Source organism: Symphalangus syndactylus, chromosome 17 (genome assembly GCF_028878055.3).
Source record: "Symphalangus syndactylus isolate Jambi chromosome 17, NHGRI_mSymSyn1-v2.1_pri, whole genome shotgun sequence".
NCBI classification, from domain to species: Eukaryota; Metazoa; Chordata; class Mammalia; order Primates; family Hylobatidae; genus Symphalangus; species Symphalangus syndactylus.
This window is the reverse complement of record NC_072439.2, coordinates 56154415-56170755: the sequence shown is the minus strand read 5'-3', so window position 1 is coordinate 56170755 and position 16341 is coordinate 56154415. Positions and strand designations below refer to the sequence as shown.

The 16341-nt window shown below is 40.2% G+C and overlaps 1 protein-coding gene across 2 annotated transcripts in view; it reads right to left on the bottom strand.

The window, feature by feature from the left end:
- ARHGEF26 (Rho guanine nucleotide exchange factor 26) overlaps positions 1-16341 on the bottom strand; it is a 142003-nt gene that overhangs the window by 65919 nt on the left and 59743 nt on the right. For both annotated transcript variants that reach the window (XM_063620266.1, XM_063620265.1), the window contains exons 7-8: positions 4421-4573; positions 869-998 (exon numbers count right to left, since the gene is read on the bottom strand). In XM_063620266.1, the coding sequence (XP_063476336.1) occupies positions 869-998; positions 4421-4573 (283 nt within the window). The remainder of the gene's footprint in view (positions 1-868; positions 999-4420; positions 4574-16341) is intronic.

The window sequence follows — 16341 nt, the reverse complement described above, 5'->3', positions numbered from 1 at the left end:
AGACATATTTTACTTTGTTTTGATTAGTCAAAATCAGGTATGTAAAAAGTTGACCTTATATCAACATTATGATCCAATTTTAAAGTAGGATTGTAACAAAATATTTTCTAATTAGATCAAAAAGACACTCTGTGGTCTACTGCTAGAATGGCACCTGTGTCAAGCCACCCCACTTTTCTCTTTTGCTGCCCTAGCAGCTCCAGTGCAGCCAGTGGCAGGCTCTCCTGCCCACAGCCTACCTGTCTTTCCAGCTGCACGTACTACTAGGCAGACTCTACTCACTTTTCCCAGTCATGTCTTGCCATGATTCAAAGTCAAACACTTGTTTTCTTCATAAATGCTGCCTAACACAAGAAGGAAGCTGGGCTTTCCTCACTCACTTCACACAATGCATAATACAGGCAGTACTATGCCTTGTCATGCTGAAGAGACTCTCATTCCTGTATGAAATGGAAACCCCAGGGTAGCTTGGAACATTATAGATGAAGGGATCTCAGTGATCAGTCTGAGGAATCCGGCCCGAAGAGGCTGAGTTGCTCAAGGTCACACGCCTAATGGCTTAGCTGGAATTGGAATCCAGGCCTCCTGACATAAAGAAGCCACAACTCTTCCTATTTCAAAAAATGCTGAGTAAGTGGGTGATGAGATCCAATTCTTCAGAATGACCACAGAAGTCTAAATGAAAGATAATTTCCAGAGATATCAGATACAGGTGAGACTTTCTGAACAAACAACACCTTCTCACTTAATTGGGGGATTTTTAGACCTTTAAATATGCATCAATTTAAGTGGAATAATAATAATTTTCTAAATCAGATTTAGAGAAGCACAGCTACCAACAGAGGAAAAAGCCACCGTCATGTCTTACATCCATCAGCAGGGGAAGGCGGGTCACCCTCTGCATGGGGAGAATGAGGAAAGAGATCATGGGTAAGTTCCTACAGTCTTCATGGGACTCAATCCTTGACAATACTTCCTTAAAGGATGGATTGGTAGCTCTGAGGGAAAACAAAGAAAAGAGAAACTTCAAAATATTTCCTCCTCAAATTAAGCAGCAAGTAAAAATGTATTACAAAATACTGTGATAAATCCACATAGCATCAACTATTTTAAACTATATGAAAAGATCATAAGCACATAATTACACCGCAAATACGAATGGCTTGTCTGCCTTTTATATTCAAGGCTGAATATAATAAGATGTGGATTTCACATAACAGTATTAACAATAAGGCAAAACATGTATGAGCTAGAAATTTATACAAGTGGAAGGTAAGCAAATGAAGAAGCCGTGGTATCATAATGGTGAATATATGGGTCATAAATCAGTATACAGACTAGGTCTTATATCCGATCATCTATAAACATATATCATTAATAAGATCATAAATAATATGTTTTAAGCCACTTCTCCAGCCCTAGACAATGATATAAGAAATTAACAGTTAGACTGGACTTCAGAGGCTTTAGGCCACAAAGATCCTCTTTCTGAGACAGAAAACCTTTTGATCACATCAGTCAAAATATTCCTCTTTCTCCTGTTAATGCAAGAAAAGTATTAATGCTGCTATAACATTTTAATGAAACTTAGCGAGATACTGTGACATACATTCTTTCATGTGGAACCACCTACATAACTTTTAAGGAAGGCCAGATAGGGATTCCAGTAAGAAAACGGAATGCAGAAAGGTCCCTACCTCACCAAGTAAATATGACTTAGTAACTGCCAAAGACAGAAGTCAAACCCAGGTTGGTTTGTTTTTATTTTTTTTTGAGATGGAGTCTTGCTCTATCACCCAGGCTGGAGTGCAATGGCACGATCTCGACTCACTGCAGCCTCTGCCTCCCAGGTTCAAGCGATTCTATGCCTCAGCCTCACAAGTAGCTGGGATTACAGGTGTGCGCCACGACGCCCAGCTAATTTTTGTATCTTTAGTAAAGACAAGGTTTCATCGTGTTGGCCAGGGTAGTCTCGAACTCCTGGCCTCAAGTAATCCACCTGCCTCGGCCTCCCAAGTGGTGGGATTACAGGTGTGAGCCACTGTGCCCGGCCTCAAACCTAAGTTTTCTAATGTTAAATCTGACACTCTTGTCCCCCCATCTCTTGCTCTCTTACCTCACTTCATCCCATGAAGAGCTCTGTAGAGTTCCACTGCCACTTTCCAAGGCAAGGAGGGTAGGAGGTAGACAGATATTGTACTCCCATGATGGGAGAAGGAAGCAGGATAGTGACAATAGCAGTCATTTTTTTAAAAAAAAAAATGTTATTTTGAAAATTAAATAATATCGTTCAAGGCTGCTACTAAAAGCAGGGAGGGGGAGAATGCGAGAATAGCAAATGAAAAGAAATTATACAGAAACATTTCATTTCCATTTTCTCTAATTGAGAAGTTTTAAGTTTCCTTTAACTTTAGAAAGTTAAAAAAAAAAAAAAAACTCTAAATTAGTTGTATATTTAAATAACTCAGGTCCCAGTCCCCTCCCTCACCTTCCAAAAGTTCTGATTAAATAGTCTGGGATGGACTCTGGACAGTGTATATTTGCTCATTTTCAGGCCTCAAGGCATTTGTAACATGCAGCTAGAATTGAAAGCCACTGCTCTAACCTTAAATTCACATCAACTGCAGGCCGGGCGCAGTGGCTTACACCTGTAATCCCAACACTTTGGGAGGCAGAGACAGGTGGATCACGAGGTCAGGAGATCAAGACCATCCTGGCTAACACGGTGAAACCAGGTCTCTATTAAAAATACAAAAAATTAGCCGGGTGTGGTGGCACGCACTTGTAGTCCCAGCTACTTGGGAGGCTGAGGCAGGAGAATTGCTTGAACCTGGGATGCAGAAGTTGCGGCGACCTGAGATTGCGCCACTGCACTCCAGCCTGGGCAACAGAGGGAGACTCCATCTCAAAAAAAAAAAAAAAAATCACATCAACTGCAACAAATCCCCTGAAAACACAACTACTAATTGCCATGTGAAAGTGCTGATGATGTTATCATTAAGCTAATTTAGACAAAACCTTAAAGAGTCACATGATGTATAGCAGTACCTAGTGACATTTTTTAAATCCTGCAAAACAAAACGAAACCCAAATTTATCTCTAATTCAAGGCTTTGTTTTCAGACATGAACTTGCATTCTCTAACAGTTACAGAGAACCTCTGTCCCTATAGCAGCGGTTCCCACCAGGGCGTGGTGGAGTGAGGAAGTGAGGGGTGTGGTTTTACCCTCAGGGGACCTTCTGCAATGTCTGGGGAGATTCTTGGCATCTAGCAGATGGAAGCCAGGAATGCCCTTAAGCATCTTACAATGCATAGGACAGCCCACCACAAAGACTTATCCAGTCCAAAATGTCAATTGTGCGAACAAACCCTGCTTTATACTAAAAACCTCATTTGGGGTTGGCAGCTGTGTGTTCTCCACCCTGGCTATATGAAAATGTCATGAAGATGTAGAGGAAACAGGGGGCCATCATCAGCCCTTCTCACCAGCTTAGAGGCTTTGACTATTTCTCCAAGCAGCCGTAAGTTAGTCATCTTCAACCCCTACTCCAAGGGATCTCACATATTGCACAGAAGTTGACCAAAGCTCCATGCTATGCTCATAAATGCCACAACTCACAGGAGGGGGTGAGAATGATAACAGCCATTAAGCTCCCAAACTGGGTTTACAGCAGTGCACAACTGTGCTGTAAAACAGCTACTTGTGATAAACAGGACCCTTTAAAATACATATAGGCATCACTGAACAATTGGTGCTCTTTTAAGGACACAGATGGCAGATGTATCACATCAAAACTCTCAGTAACCTAAAAAGGACAAAAAGAAAAGATGTGGCAGGAAATCTAATGCTTGACTCTTTTGCTGCATAACTGAAATCTTCAAGAACATTATTTTTTTCTATTGCTTTCCTTCAGAATTTCCCTCCTCTCCTCAACCCTAACTACCCAAGGTGGGGAATAATCAGCAATTTTTATGGACAATTTATTATCATTGTCAATTGAATGGAGGGAGATCAGAATAGTAGAGAAAACCCTGAATCTTAGCTTGTAGCTCAATCTACTCAAGAATCCCCTCTAGGCCGCAGGAAAACCACTTAATTGCCAGTAAAAGCTTAGAAAACCACGGGTTTAGAGTGAGGACCGCCTCTATTTCTTGCAACAATTAAAAACAAAGAAACAATAAACAAGGACAACATCAATAACAAACTATAATTTCATAATACAGAAAATTCTCTACACACTAGATTTTTCTACTTAAACACCCTCACCCTAAAAGTAATGCTCTTAAACATTTCTCCTCTGGGAAATAGCCTATCAGGAGGCATTTCTAAATATAATTCAAAAGATAATTAATTTCAGTCAATGTGGCCTAATTAAAACTAGGTTAGACGATTAAAACTGTACCATTCAACATTGCTTACAACAATTTTTGTAGTGTTCGTTGTTGGTAGACTTCATTTGTGCAGTATTTCACATATGGGTCAAATGTGGATGCTGTGTGTTTTTCCACAATGTCACTTATGTCATCTATGAAGATATTATTCTGATGTCTTGCTTCCAACTCTATAAAGAACCTGAAAAACCAAAGAGGGAAAAAAAATTTACACTTCTTTCATACACTCTAACAGGTAACAGATTAGCCTTATGTAATGTTATTGTGGTTTGAAAATTCAACAGTACACAGTACCAACTAAAAAATATTTTTAAAAACTATAAAAATTTTATCTAAGTTTAAGTCTATCATATGAACACCTCCTTGAGGATGAGCATTGTGGCTCACACCTATAATCCCAGCACTTTGGGAGGCTGAGGCAGGAAGATCACTTGAGGCCAGGAGTTCAAGACAAGACAAAACCAAAAAAAAAAAAAAAATCAAGTTACTGCTTCAAGTGTTTGGCTTCAAACATTGATTTGCTCTGCCTTCAGGTACTTTAAACTAAACATATTTCACTATTTTTCAAGAATTCTTTATGGGAAGGGGAGTGAATGCTTATATATTTTATTGTATTAAAAAGTACATGAGCAAAACACCTAAATAAGTGCTTAAAAAATAAGTCTGAGGCCAGGTGTGATGGCTCACACCTGTAATCCCAGCACTCCGGGAGGTCGAGGTGGGCGGATCACGATTTGAAGGGATGGAGACCATCCTGGCCAACATGGTGAAACGCCGTCTCTCCTAAAAATACAAAAATCAGCCAGGTGTGGTGGCACGCAGCTGTAGTCCCAGCTACTCAGGAGGCTGAGGCAAGAGGCGGAGGTTGCAGTGAGCCGAGATCACGCCACTGGACTCCAGCCTGGCAACAGAGCCTCCGTCTCAAAAAAAAAAAGTCTGAAATAAATCTAACACTATATGTTTTTTTTTCTCAAAATAAAAACAATCACATTATTTTAAATCTGATAATATACATGGTATTTAAATCCCCCCTCCCTCCCTTTCTCTCTCTCTCTCTTTCTTTCTTTCTTTCTTCTGAGAGAGGGCCTCACTCTGTCACCCAGGCTGGAGTGCACTGGTATTATCTCACCTCACTGCAACCTCTGCCTCCCAGGATCAAGTGATTCTCCTGCCTCAGCCTCCTGAGTAGCTGGGATTACAGGCAAGTGCCACCATGCCTGGCTAATTTTTGTGTTTTTTAGTAGAGACGGGGTTTCACCATATTGGCCAGGCTGGTCTCAAACTCCTGACCTCAACTGATTCTACCCACCGTGGCTTCCTGAAGTGTTGGGATTACAGGCGTGAGCCACTGCACCCGGCCAGGGTTACCAGATTTAGTGTATAAATAGATAGCAATTTAGGGTCACCTAAATAGATACAATAGACATACAAGTGTATATATCTATAATACACACATATGATATATATCATTATATATGTCATATAGATAGCAATTGTTTATCCTTTCATCTGCTGATGGAGACTTGAGTAGTTTCTAGTTTTTGGCTACCTGGAATAATGCTGCTATGAACATTTGCATACAAATATCTACTCGTGTGTCTGTTTTCAAGTCTCTGGGGTATATTCCTATCGGTGGAATTTTAACCACACTGACTCTGTGCAATAGTATGTGTATGGGTGTGTGTGTAAATGTGTGTAGAGAAACGGTAGCATAATACCTGAACCAAAACAGAAGACGCTGAATTATATGCCAAGGAGAGGTTAGTTCACTAAACAAAATTTAGTAAGAAATGATCCTTTCCCTCCCAACACTCACAGTGAAGTGACTGATGGGAGGCCAATTACAATACAGGATCTATAACACAGGTGTGGTATAATAAAATAGTAAGTATTTGGTCTTCATCCTTGGTTCTTGGAACACAGCTCCTTGAAATACCTGGAATCTCCACAGTGATAGGAGTGTCTTTTGTATGCCAGTGAGATGACTAGTAGCTGGGGACCCTTAGATAGCTTCAGCATGGCTCTCAGCATGCCGGAAAGACCAAGGCGTGATTGCAGGGTTGGAACTTTCAGCCATGCCCGCCTACCTCCACTCATAAGAAGAGAAGAGTTTGAGTTCAATTGCCAAGGAACAATGATTTAATCAATCATGCCTATGTAATGGAGCCTCCACAGTAACCCTTAACTGATGGGGTTAGGGAGGGACGATGAACACCTTGAGGTTCTGGGAGGGTAGCAGGCCTTGAGAGGGACTAGGTGGTCTGTAGTACCTGCACCCCCTCCAGCCTTGCCCTACAACAATCCTTGTACATGGCTGTTCTTGAGTTGTACCCTATATAATTAACCAGAAATTGTAGAATACCATCCTGAGTTCTGTGAGCCATTTTAGCAAATCATCAGGGCCTGAAAGAGGGGTGGATTGTGGAAATTCCCCCGCAACTTTGTAGCCAAGTAGGAGAGAAGTGTGGGTAACCTGGGGACCCAATACTTGCATGTGCCGTCTTAAATGAGGGCAGTTTTGTGGGCTGAAACCTTAAACCTGTGGAGTGTGATGCAAACTCAGGGTGGTTAATGTAGGAACTTAAAGTGTAGGACCGGAACTGTAGGACACACAATTGGTGTCTCGAGGGTTAGAAAGTTGGTTGGTATAAGCAAAAAAAAAAAAAAAAAAAATCACACATTTGGTGTCAGAAGTATGGTGAGTAAAAAAATAAAGAGGCCTACAAAGAAAACTCCAGAGGTCAGAGTGACCACCCTCATGGTAAACACAGGTGAGGACACGTGTAAGCTGGATCCTCAGTGCCAAGGATGACATGACAGGAGCAGGGGAGCGAAGCACAAGGGGCAGAGGAAGCAACGTGGGTCTGGTTGGGGAAACTGGGAAGTTCAGTGGAGATGAGGTATAGACTCCACTCCAGGAGGAACCAGGGCACAGAAAGAAGACTGCAGAGCAGGCTTGAGCTCGATTGCAAAGGTTACACTGCATGCTGGGAAGTTTAGGATTAATCTGCAAACAATAAGAAACCACTGGAGGTGTGGAAGCCAATAAATCACTCAATCTGAGAAAACTGGACCAGAGCAAGGATGGATTACTAGTAGGGAGGAACAGATGGCAAGCAGGCCGGTTAGGTGGCTAATCTGGGCAAGCTGACAATAAAGCCTGGTAGTGGGAAATCAAGAAGACCCAGCATAGGGTAACAATCTGCAGATAAAATTAATAGACTCAAGAAACGCATTAGATGGGAAGTCAAGGAAAATGCTGAGATTTCTGGTCAAGGTTTCCACCTGGTCAATAAAGTGGGTTCTTAAACCATTAATGAAGACAGAGATTTAGGAAGAGGGAGAAGCAGCAGGAAGAGCTCCACTTAATTTTGCCTTGGAGATGTCTAATGGACAGCTAAAAATACACATCTGTGAAAATTCAGAGGAACTGGAATTCTAGGTAGTATATAGTTAAGACTATTTGATTTCTAGCTGGTTTTCATATAAATGTGAAATATTTGTCATTTAACTCCAACTGTTTTCTAATGCAAATGTAAAGAAAATTGTTCAAAGAAAATTGAAAGGCCGGGCACGGTGGCTCACACCTGTAATCCCAGCACTTTGGGAGGCTGAGGCGGGCGGATCACAAGGTCAGGAGATCCAGACCACCCTGGCTAACACAGTGAAACCCCGTCTCTACTAAAAATACAAAAAATTAGCCAGGCGTGGTGGCGGACGCCTGTAGTCCCAGCTACTCGGGAGGCTGAGGCAGGAGAACGGCGTGAACCCAGGAGGTGGAGCTGGCAGTGAGCCAAAATCACACCACTGCACTCTAGCCTGGGTGACAGAGCGAGACTCTGTCTCAAAAAAAAAAAAAAAGAAGAAAGAAAATTGAAAAAAGAAGAAACCATTCATAAGGCCATTATCATATAATTCTAGGATATAAATATCTTGAGGCAGGTGTCTCTTACAATTTGTCTTTAGCTTACACTGTTAGCAGCCTGAAGGATGCAACTATATAACCAAAAACAACAGTAACTTGGCTTTTCCCAATGGAAAGGAAAATTTCATTTATCACTGTAAAAGGTTTGCCAAAGTACAATATTAAAAATAAGGTACTAATTAAATATCTGTTTATGCTACTTACTTCAATATAAACCAAACCACCCATCTTTTATTTTTACATTGACATAATTAAGACATAATTTAAAGCTTTCTATGTTAAACGATCTATTGGGTATTTTGGAAAATTTGCGTACTTTACTAAGTGAGCTAGCTACCAAAAGATCAAGAAAGTATTTCTAAAAAATGAGGTATGATTTCGGGAACCAAGAATGCTGGTGAATCAAATCAAATCTGAAGCGAAAGTAGAAGTATTCTGGTTCCCTGGATGAAACTTGAATGAAATAATTTGGCTTACCGGGAGGACAACTTTTTAATGGAAATACGTATTTAAGTTCTATGAATTTTTTTCTAGGATAATACTTCCATTTATTTCCTCTTTGTAGTATTACCAAGATGTTCATGTTTTATAACCAACCATGTTACACAACCTTTATCTTTTTTTTCTCCGTAAAGCATTTCCAATCTCACCACTAAAGAGAAACCTTCTGTGGACCAGGAAAAGCTGCCTAGAAACATTCCCTCCTAACCAGAAACACAAGTTAGCCCTGTTTGGCTGTTAACTCACCATCACAAGCAAAATCACACCCATACTTCAAATGAGTGCTTTAAATGATTGTAGTCTGCCAAGGTGAGCTCCTCAGCTGTGCAGATAATGGTCCTACCAAACACATAAGGTCAACCTCCCAGGAGGTTCAAGATGATTCATCTAAAACCCATGTTTGAAAAAAGAGCCTGATGTGGAGCTTGCTTATGGTCTAGTAACCTTTCTTCTAACATTTTTTAGAACTGCAGGGATTTTCTTTAGGCCTTTTGTGGTTGCTTTATTACGTGATGATCTTAAATGTGGCACTACATTTTTGAGGAAAAAACAAAACCAACAGCGAGCCTGCTTTATGAAATGGTCATTATACCCGTTTTATAGATAAGAAAACCAAGGCAAAGAGTGCTTAAGTCACAACTTAGTTTGAAACCAGAGCCAGACCCTGTGCTTGAACCAAAACACCTGCTGCCTCACCTCTCAGTGGCAAGCTGATCTTGCCCACCTGTTACTACTGGCCAACCCTCAACTAAGACATCCAGCAAGAAGAGTAGCAGCTGGAACCAAAAAGAAAAAGATCATTTTCCAAGAAGATTAATGTTGAATGGTCTCAGCAAATAAATTACACAAATCAGCATAGTGCAGATGTTCACAGTAAGATCCACGCCATGACAAAATGTGCAGACAACAGAAGGCTCAGCAACTATATCAGGTTCAGCCTCCAAGAAAGATAATCAGGAGAATCACAGCCTGGTGCTCTGGTCCTGGTTGACACAGTGTGAGCAAATATTGGTTTACAGGTGCCCTGTGAAGCCCTCTGGGGGTTATTCATTTTGGCCCTCCTATTCTCGTTCCCCTTTTTGCCTCATGAATCCCACTCATCCTTCATGTATCAGATTAAATTTCATCTCTTCCAGGAAGCTTTCCCTGAACCTGCTGGGATAGGCTAAGTTCTCTTGTTCTATGACTTCATAAACCCCCATATATTTCCTTCAGTGTACCTATTATGATGGCAATTAATTCTTTTATAATTTTTGTTTACTTCTGTTTCTCTTAGCAAGGTCTAGAGGATGGGGCCATGTCTGTTGTGTTCACTACTATCTATACATATATAGTGTGTGTGTGTATATATAGTGTGTGTGTGTATATATATAGTGTGTGTGTATATATATATTCTGTGTGTGTATATATATATACACACACACACACACACACACACATCCAGACTTGGCCATAGTACCTGGAATATAGGAGACAGTCAAATATTTGATAAGTGAATACATAAACAAATGAAATTTATTGTTTTAAATAGAAAATGATAAAGGTGAAACATGTAAAAGAATTTTGTTCTATTATTATTTTACTAAGAAAGTAATACCCACAAATTGGGTCAGTCTCTACCTTGCTTTTATCACTGATAAGTCAACATATATTTAATTGACCACAAGTTGGCTTCCCAGAACTGCGCCAGGTACAGGAAGGGCCACCAATGAAGACAGAAACTCCCAGCACAAGCCTTTACAATTCTTCAATTAGGATTACTAAAGTGAGACCCAGTCCAATCTGAGTTTCTTCGATGCCAGCTGCATTTTCTGAAAAACCTGCCAGACCAGCCCCTCCCCTATCCAATTCAGAAGGATGCCAGAGAGGCTAAGCAGCTCAGCACTCAGCGCTCTAGCTCTGGAAACACAGAAAAAAAGGAGCTCTGGTTATAATCAATGCCGCTGTCCTGTGCCCTCCTCAGAATGGCATCCTTTCAAGATACTTTTTCTTCATTAATATCCATCTGCCTAAAGCAAACTGAAATCATTCTTGGACGTCTCCCTCACTTAAATGAGCTGTCAATCTAAATGGCTGCAGTATCCTACCAGAGAAGGTCATATTCACTTAGGCTGGAGACTTGTAACATACCAGGCAGGTTTCACATGTCTAAGTTGCTGTTATATAATAAAATATCTTCACTAAACAAAGAAATATTCCAGATAAGTGGCAGCAAAGTATGTGCTGCTGGAAATACTTTCCTAATACAGAACGTTCTGTACTCTACCAAAATGAATTTATATTCTGCTGCCGGTAAGTGAGATTTGGGGTTTCTTTATTTGGAATTTTTTTGGCGGTCACATTGACACTGAAGGTCGAAGTCAGTTTCTTTTGACATACTGGATCAGGGAGAATAAAAGCATGGCAAGCGCACCGCCACTAACCCATGGCAGGCATCAGTAACTGTCTGGCACTCTGCCTACATGCAGAGTTTGCACTCCAGGCAGCCATTAACAATACATCAAAATCAATGCTGAAGAAGATGAAGCTCATTGATGAATCCTTCACCAGAGACTAACAGTGATAGGAAATGTGTTGATTCGACACAAATATAGGACAGTTGCTTCTCAATCAGAAAATATCCTACCTACATCCTGATCTGGTAAAAAGGTCTCAAGAGATTTATTTCCTTTTCAGCAGACTATATGTCTTCTCACATTCTATTTTAGCTTTTTCTTCTGAAATTTTATCTCTGGATTGATAATAAGAGGATAAGAAATTAAAAGTGGTTTGGGATGTGAGGAAAAAAAAAGTTCTAAACAAAAATGCTCTGGTAGTTCTCATTCCCATTCTGATAGCTACTGTTTGATCCTTAAAATCTCTAGGATAATTTTTGTTAAACAATTCTTATCATCCTGTTAAACCTTTAAGATCAGCCTGGATATATGGCAGAGACTGAGGTAAAAGACACAAGCTAAGGGTATTTTCGGGTCTTTGAATCAAAGGGTTTTCTTAGCCTTAATACCACACAACACAGAGCCTGCTTAGGTTTAAATCCAGCTCTGCACAGACACCTTCAGTTCAAGGCACCTGGCAAATCCCAAAGAAGGAGAGGGGTGTTGGGGGCCAGGGGAGGGAGAGGCAAAGAGAGACTACAAAACCAAGTGTGTCCCTCAACTCTTCTCTATCAGTTAAGGCTCCAACTTACTTAGTGCTTCCTCTTACTGATAATATATTTGCTAGAAGGAATATATACAAGACCATACAAATATAGCAAAACAGTATAAAAAAAGACCTTGAAATTCTAATACTATTAAGACTGAATTTTTGCCTAAAAATGACCATTTAAAGTATTTATCATCTGAACTTGCCTCACAGAAATAAAGTGGAGAAAAAGGAACTTGTTCCCATGGTAACCTGCACACTTGATTCTTTTGTTTCAGTGCTACTCAAACGCATTCACCCATATTTTAATTTCTCCCAGAAACGAGGATAACACTCCTCAGAAATAGGGATAATGAATAACAGAAAACCTATGCCAGCACTCTTATCATAGCATCCTTAGAAGAGAAAACAGTTTGTGAACGCTTGGGCCTGAGATGCTCTGGGTTATTATGGAGGGCTTTTCAATTTATAATTACTTTTTTTAATGTAGATATAACTATTAATTTCCATCTAATGGAAATTGACCCCTAATTTTATATATGACCATGAAGACACAGACAAGTATGCCTGTTCACCCCGGGATCTCCAGTGCCTAACAAAGAGTAAACGCTCAACAGATGTGCTGAATGAATCAATACTAGGTACCTATTATTCTTCCTTGCTCCACTATTAAAGTGCATTCTTCCAAGGAGAACAATGAGAAAAAATACAAAGCAAGTATCTGCCAGGCATGATTTAATAACCACATTAAATTATCACTTTTGATGGGGGTGAGATCTGCTGAGAGGCCAGCTTTCCCAGCTGTCAGAATCAGGTTGGCAAATATCACGTGTGGAAGTTTACACTCCTTACACAGCAGCCTCCATGCCAGGCTTGTATCTTCAAGAATAGTTTTGCTAATCCATTGCCTGGCAAAAATTCTTGAAAACTCAATCCTAGGAAAGGTTTCTGACTTCTAAGGAACATTTGCTTTTAGGATACGACTGCTATAAAACCAATTATGTGACCTTTTCATTTTGGCTGCCCAGAAGGGAATTGCTGTTTAATCCCCACTCATAGTAACTCTTACAGAAGTGGCTAGGCATGCTTGCTCTCTTCAACCCTGCCTTGTTTGCCTTGTTTTGTTTCCCACTTAAATAGCCTCATTCAGTACATCTATTTTATTGTAAGTTTCCTTGAGCCTTTTATGGATTCAGTTGGGGTATAAATAATAAATGATAAACAAACTGGGAGAATGTGGATTCTTAGTTGCTGCTTGGAAACTGCACCAAGAATGAATTTACAGAATATTGGAATGAAGTCAAGTAAAACAAAAAAGCTTTTGCATGCCAAAGCCCCCTTTCCTATTGTGGACTGGTCATTCTGGGATAAAAATCAGTATAGGAAAGAACGCATTTCTCTTTGGGCACTATTTCCAATTCTTTTTCAGGGAGCACCCATGATAATCCAAATCCAAATTCAGCCAATGGTAAAAATAACATTTAAAGTGAGCCCCAAATCCTTGTATCTCAGGCTTTCTTTCTTAAATATGCCCCCCGAAAGCTGTCTTCCAAAAAAAAGAAATGCTTTCTATGGCTTCCATCAGTTTCATTAAAACAAAACAAAACAAACAAACAAAAAAACGGAACCAGGGCACAGAATTTTGAAAAACTCTAGAGCTCAATTTCCTAAGCCATAATATCCTAAGGAAAATGACGCTTGTCTACCTGAGGGAAATAGGATTTCACTTCCTTTCTGATATTTTCCAGTCCTGCTCCAGCTCATATGAAGCAGCTGATTCCAGTTTACCCCTTTCACACAACCCTCCCCTTCAACTTTAATCAAAGGCTTTAAAATACTTTGTTTTTAAATATTATTAGCACGGATTAGCAAAGCATCAGAAGAAGAAGATGTATGGGATAAACAAGTCCTTGCCCTGATTTTAAGTAGATTTGGAAATGATAAATTTCCATTTATTCATTTATTAAAACAAAACAAACAAGTGAGCGGAGAAGACAGGGCCAACCTTCAGTCCTGCTATAGACAGTAATCAGCTCAAGAAAGACGACTGGCAACCAAGAGAAAAAGGAAGCATGCCAGGAAGAAAAGGTCTTGTACATCAAAGGTAGTGAGAATAAAAGAATGAAAAGAGGGAAAGTGTGCTTATTAGGTTTCCAAATCACCTCCTCAACACCAAAAACCAGACTTTCCACCTTCTCTTTTTCCCAATCTTTATGTTTTCCTTTTCCTTCGATATTGGTGAGATGGGATCTGTTACCTCATGAGTAAACTCTATAATATCTGTAAGTGAATACACTTCCAGACAAAGTCCATTTCACAGACTGCCACACTGTACATACTAAAGCATTAGCAAGGCTAATCATGTACCATGCACATCACCTCTGTGGGAAATGTTAGCAGGATACTGGTTACAGGTGCAAGCTCTGGAGCCAAACCACCTGGGTTCAAATCCCGGCTCGCTCTTTTATTAGCCATATACCCTTAGGCAATTTTACGTCCCCACATCATGCCTCTATTTCCTTATTTGCAAAATGGGAATCTAATGGTATGATCTCATTAGGTTCTCATGCTGACTAAATGAGCTAAAACATGTTAAGTGCTTAGAACATGATCTGGCACATGGTACCTGCTCATTAACATTAATTGTCATTTAAAGTGCAATAAAATGCCTTTCCCTCCTATATGAATTCATAGAATTCACATGTCTTTTAAATAATGCCAGCAGGCTTTCTTCATTTTCTAGTTCATGCAGTTCAAGGACAGCAAGCCTCATTCCTATACTGTATTTCCATTAAGTCTGGGTAGGCAGGTGTAACATAATCCTGCCATACATCGGATCTGCTCAGAATCACAGGTAAACACTTTCTCATCAACTTTTTAAACATTTAGTAGGTACTTATCAATGACAAAATTAGAGGAGGATGCACCACAGACCTTTTTAAGTCCTTTGTGTTGGTACCTCCCCAGTGAGTTACATGTGGGAGAAAAATGAACCAGGGAAAACTAACAGTTCTCAGCAACTGAGAAGTGGTGGAACATTTCTTTACATGCAAACACTGTCCTTGGCCTTAGCATAATCATTGTGAGGAAGAAGTCATGTCACAATTAAGAAGCCCTGAGCAAGGCACAGACACACTTGGCAAAAAGACAAAGGGCGCCATGTTTATTTTTAGAGCCTCCTGTGGCAGGCTAAATTATGGCCATGTACATGCCCATTATTTATGTCCATCATCTCAAAAATGTCTATGTCCTGTGAATATGTTATCTTACATGGTAAAAGTGATTTTACAGACATGATTAATGATACTGAGATGGGAAAATCATCCTGGATTATCCAGGTGGGCTTAAAGTAATCATAGAGGTCCTTATAAGAGGGAAGCAGGAGGATAAGAGTCAGAAGAGAAGTAAAAATGAGAGAGAAGATGGTACGCAGCAGGCTTTGAAGACAGAAAAATCCGTAAGCCACGATACAAAAGTGACTTCTAGAAGCTGGAAAAGGCAAGAAAACGGATTCTCCCTTAGAGCCTCCAGAAGGAAACAGCCTAGTGACACCATGACTTTAGCCCAGTGAAACTGATTTCAGACTGCCCACCTTCAGAATTGCAAAAGAATAAATTTGTGTTGTTTTAAACCACTAAGTTTGTGGTAATTTGTTACAGCAGCAATAGAAAACTAATACATCCTCTTAATCTGTCTTAGAAACTGTCTTCTAACCTCTTATTCCATTTCCAGTAACCAATATCCAGTATCTGTATACGGGTCCCTCGTAACTCATGGGCCCACTATATAGCTTCATCCATCCCAGAAAGCTGATGGTTCCAGACTCAATTCCCTTCCCTACTCATTCTTTCAGTGACTACTTAGTGAATGCCTACTATGTGCCAGCCTCTATTCTAGACACATAAAATACACAGCCCAGGACAATTCCAACAAAAGTCTTTACGGCACTCACCATCTAGTTCTGAGAGGCTAGCCCTCTCTGTTCAATTCCCTCAAGGCCCTGCTACAGGACTGCATACACAACTGCGGAGCAGCAATGGTGGAAAAAGGAGCCAAACCACTTTCCTTTCCAGCAGATTCTCTGAAAGATACTCTAAAAAGCAAGAAAGCTTCTCATTAGGCAATCGGCAGGAAGGAGGAAGGCAGGAGAAAAGGGAAGACAGAGGTGAGAGAGTAGTTTGAACAAAGACAGAATACTCAGATTGTGCCCAGGCAATGTGTTGGTGAACTTCATGGTTTGCTAATGGTGCCAGAGCAATCACAAACTCTGAACTTGCATGCCAGGTTTGTTGTATCAGTACAATTATACACACATATTTTTTTTTTTGAGGAAGCAAGAAACGTATGACTATTGGACGATTTTCAAAGAGGTCCATAAC